Source organism: Mastomys coucha, unplaced genomic scaffold (assembly GCF_008632895.1).
Source record: "Mastomys coucha isolate ucsf_1 unplaced genomic scaffold, UCSF_Mcou_1 pScaffold3, whole genome shotgun sequence".
NCBI classification, from domain to species: domain Eukaryota; kingdom Metazoa; phylum Chordata; class Mammalia; order Rodentia; family Muridae; genus Mastomys; species Mastomys coucha.
Window position 1 is genome coordinate 52,607,865 of NW_022196909.1, and position 3,605 is coordinate 52,611,469.

The window sequence follows — 3,605 nt, forward strand, 5'->3', positions numbered from 1 at the left end:
AGGGTTTATCTATTTTGTTGACTTTCTCAAAGAACCAGCTCCTGGTTTGGTTGATTCTTTGGATAGTTTTTTTTTTTGTTTCTATTTAGTTGATTTCAGCCCTGAGTTTATTTCCTGCCTTTGACTCCTCTTGGGTGAATTTGCTTCTTTTTGTTCTAGCACCTTAAGATGTGCTGTCAAATTGCTGGTGTATGCTTTTTCCAGTTTCCTTTTAGAAGCATATGTAAAATTAATTTTCCCTAGCAGAGTCTCACATTAAAAACAAACAAACAAAAACAAACAAACACAAGCAAACAAAAAATATCAAACAAACAAACAAACAAAAAAACCCACACTGACACTGTTAATGATATACTCAGCTATACTTGCAGGTAGGAGCCTAGCATTACTGTCATGTGAGAATCTTCATCTAGCATCTGATAGAAGCAGATATAGAGACCCACAGACAAACATTTGGCAGTGCTCATGGACTCTTGTGGAAGACTCAAGAGAAGGATTGAGGGAGGCAGAGGTGTCAAAGATGCTACAAAAGACCTACAAAGCCAACTAACCTGGGCCTGTGGACGCTCAAAGAATCTGTACCAACAACCAAACAGTATCCATAGACTGAACCTCTGCCCCCTATATAGATGTAACTTGGTCTTCATAGCAGTCCCATAACAACTGGATCAGGGGCTGTCTCTGACTCAGACTCTGTTGGCTGCCTTTACATTCCACTTCCCTATCTGGGCTGCCTTGTCTGGCCTCAATAGGAAAGGATGCACTTAGTCCTGAGGCGACCTGGTGTGGTAAAGAGGGTATCACAGGAGGATTTCACTTTTCCTGAAGATAAGAGGAGGATGTAATAGACAAAGGGGAGCTGGAGGATGGGACTGGAAATAGAGGAGAGAGGGGGACTTCTATTTGGATGTAAATTGAATATATTAATTAATAAGTTAGAAAAGAAACCACAATTGCATCTTTGGATGTTGTATGTCTCATCTTTTGTCACAGCATTTTTCTTAACCTCATAGGACTTTTGCACATATATTTTGGCTTCTGGTTTTGATTTCTCTATGGAATTACTTGGTGCGGTATGTGAACACGTGTATGTCTGCATTTTACTGTGTGCATGTATGTGTGTATGTGTGTGTATGTATGTGTGTATGTTCTGTTCCAATTTTTTTTGGTTTTGTGTTCTGTTATATTTTATTATTATTTAGATGCCTGGTGTTTTGATCCAATGAGAGAATGATTGTGGAACTGGATTGGAGGGGGAAGTGAGAAGGAACTTGGAGGCATTGGGAAAGCAATAATCATAATCATAATATAGTATATTCTGTCTTAGTCCATTTTTCTTTTGTATACAGCCTACTAATCTTTATGTGTTAATTTTGTGCCTGGCTACTTTGCAGAAAATGTTTCTTCAGAGCTTTGGCCTGGAGTGAGCTGGCCTTTCTCACAGTGATGTCTTATGATTGCTATGTGGCCGTCTGCCTCCCACTGCACTATGAAGTCATCATGAGTCTGAGAAAGTGCACTTGGGCTATGGCTGCTGTGTGGCTAAGTGGAGGCATCTCAGGAACTATATGCACAGCAAGTACTATGTCTATCAGATTCTGTGGGGACAAAATAATTCACCAGTTCTTCTGTGATATCTCCCAGTTGCTCAAGATCTCCTGCTCTAATGATTACTTTGGAGTACTGGAAGTGTCTATTTTCATATATGTAATGGCCTTTGCCTGCTTTATGGGAATTGCCTTCTCCTATGGCCAGACATTCTCTCCAGTTCTCAGGATGCCTTCTGCTGAAGGCCGATCTAAGGTCTTCTCCACCTGCCTGCCCCATCTCTTCGTTGTTTCATTTTTTCTTTCAACAGGCATTTGTGCCTATCTAAAGCCAACCTCAGACTCACCAACTGCTTTAAACCTCATGCTCTATCTTTTACACAGTACTACCCCCAACCCTCCCCGCTGTTATCTGTAGTCTGAGAAATGAGTCCTTGAAGGGAGCTGTAAGGAAGTTACTGTTAAGTGAAGAACTTGTCAGGAAAAATTATGTTTGTGCTGTTTTTAGTGCCTGCTAACATTGGACACAAAAAATGTTTGTAGTATACTGAATATGTTAGATATGTAATGTTAAGAATAAGATATTTTCTAGAAAATATATATTATAAACCTATTACATAGCAAGTTGTGATGTGATTCTTTGAACCTATTTCATTAAATTTACTTATTTTTTCAAGTTAGTAAAAATATATGATTATAATCTAGTAATATAGACCCAATTCTTCCTAACTCTTCCAGTCCATTGCCACAATGGCACATATGTGAATTTACCAACAAGACAAACATGGATTTTGCAAATATGTTTATGGGAATATCATAATAATAATAAGCATGAAGGATAATTACAGTTACTGGTTACTCAGTTCACCAAATGGGACATAATTTTAATATTTATCACTTATTTCAAAGGTTCATGTTACTTTCTATCTTTCCATATACAAATTTTAAGGAATAGCATGAACAAGTATGTCATTTCTATGCATATCTATGTAAAGTAATTACTATAGTTCTCTTGGATGTGAAGCATTCAATGTAATTTATATACAAGTAAGCCCCAGTTATTTAATATGTATCATTTACCATTATTTTTACTTACTAATAAGTCATTTTTATAATAATCCAAGTACTCAGGAGGCAGAGGTAGGAAGACCTCTAAAGACATGATGTTTTTAGGCCAGCCTGGTCTATATAATAATGATGATAACTGCTAAAAAGTCCTAAAAACTTTCTTACTCATTTTGAGGGTTAAAAGCCCCTGGTTTTGGTGATTAGCAGCTGTAGCCTAACAGAGGGGAACTAAGTAATGCAGCCTTTGTTCTATCTCCACAGGAATTGCTGGGCTCTAACTTTCAGCCTGCTAGTTGAAGTCCCAAGGATGAAAAAGGGACACTTTGAAAAGTGAATTTACCACTTATTTCTATGTTGTAAAATGTGTTCTATGAAAGCTCTCTAAGAAAAAAGGGAAAAGCACAATAAATTGTGTTGATGATGGTGATGATGGTGATGATGATGATGATGGTGATGATGACGACCATAATCTCTTCTTTGTCTTCAGCACTTATACATTTTCAAAATACATGATCACATAGTAAAAAGTTCATCACAAGTTTATACATGAATTAAAATCATAAATCGAATAGTGAGTTTCCAACAGAGAATGATTACATGCATACCATTAGGAGTAATCATCTGGATAAACATTCATCACCTGTCACACATCTACAGGTTCATGGAGCGTTAAAACCCATAACTAAGTTATTAGTGAAGTCTTGCATAGATAAACCCAGTCAATATTTTTTTACCTTCTGCCCTATGACCTATAGTAAATCATAGTTCCCTTTTAATGAGTGTAATGGAAATGGCATGTGAATCAAGCACATATGTATGTGTGTATGTGTCTCAGAGAGAGATAGAGAGAGAAAAAGAGAGAGAGACAGACAGACAGAGACAGAGACATAGAGAGAAACAAAGAGAAGTGGGTTATCTAATAAATAGTTTGAGCCATCCTGAGGTGGTTTAGTAGATGTCTAGAAAAGGAAATCTCTGTGTAGTAAAATA

The 3,605-nt window shown here is 37.1% G+C and overlaps 1 protein-coding gene across 1 annotated transcript in view; it reads left to right on the forward strand.

Annotated features, from left to right (window-relative positions):
• Nucleotides 1-2,129, forward strand: part of LOC116074577 (olfactory receptor 14J1-like) — a 9,776-nt gene extending 7,647 nt beyond the window's left edge. Inside the window, exon 2 of the mRNA XM_031347238.1 lies at nt 1,804-2,129. Coding sequence (XP_031203098.1) covers nt 1,804-1,965 — 162 coding nt within the window. The 3' untranslated portion in view covers nt 1,966-2,129. The remainder of the gene's footprint in view (nt 1-1,803) is intronic.
• The last annotated feature ends 1,476 nt before the right edge of the window (nt 2,130-3,605 follow it).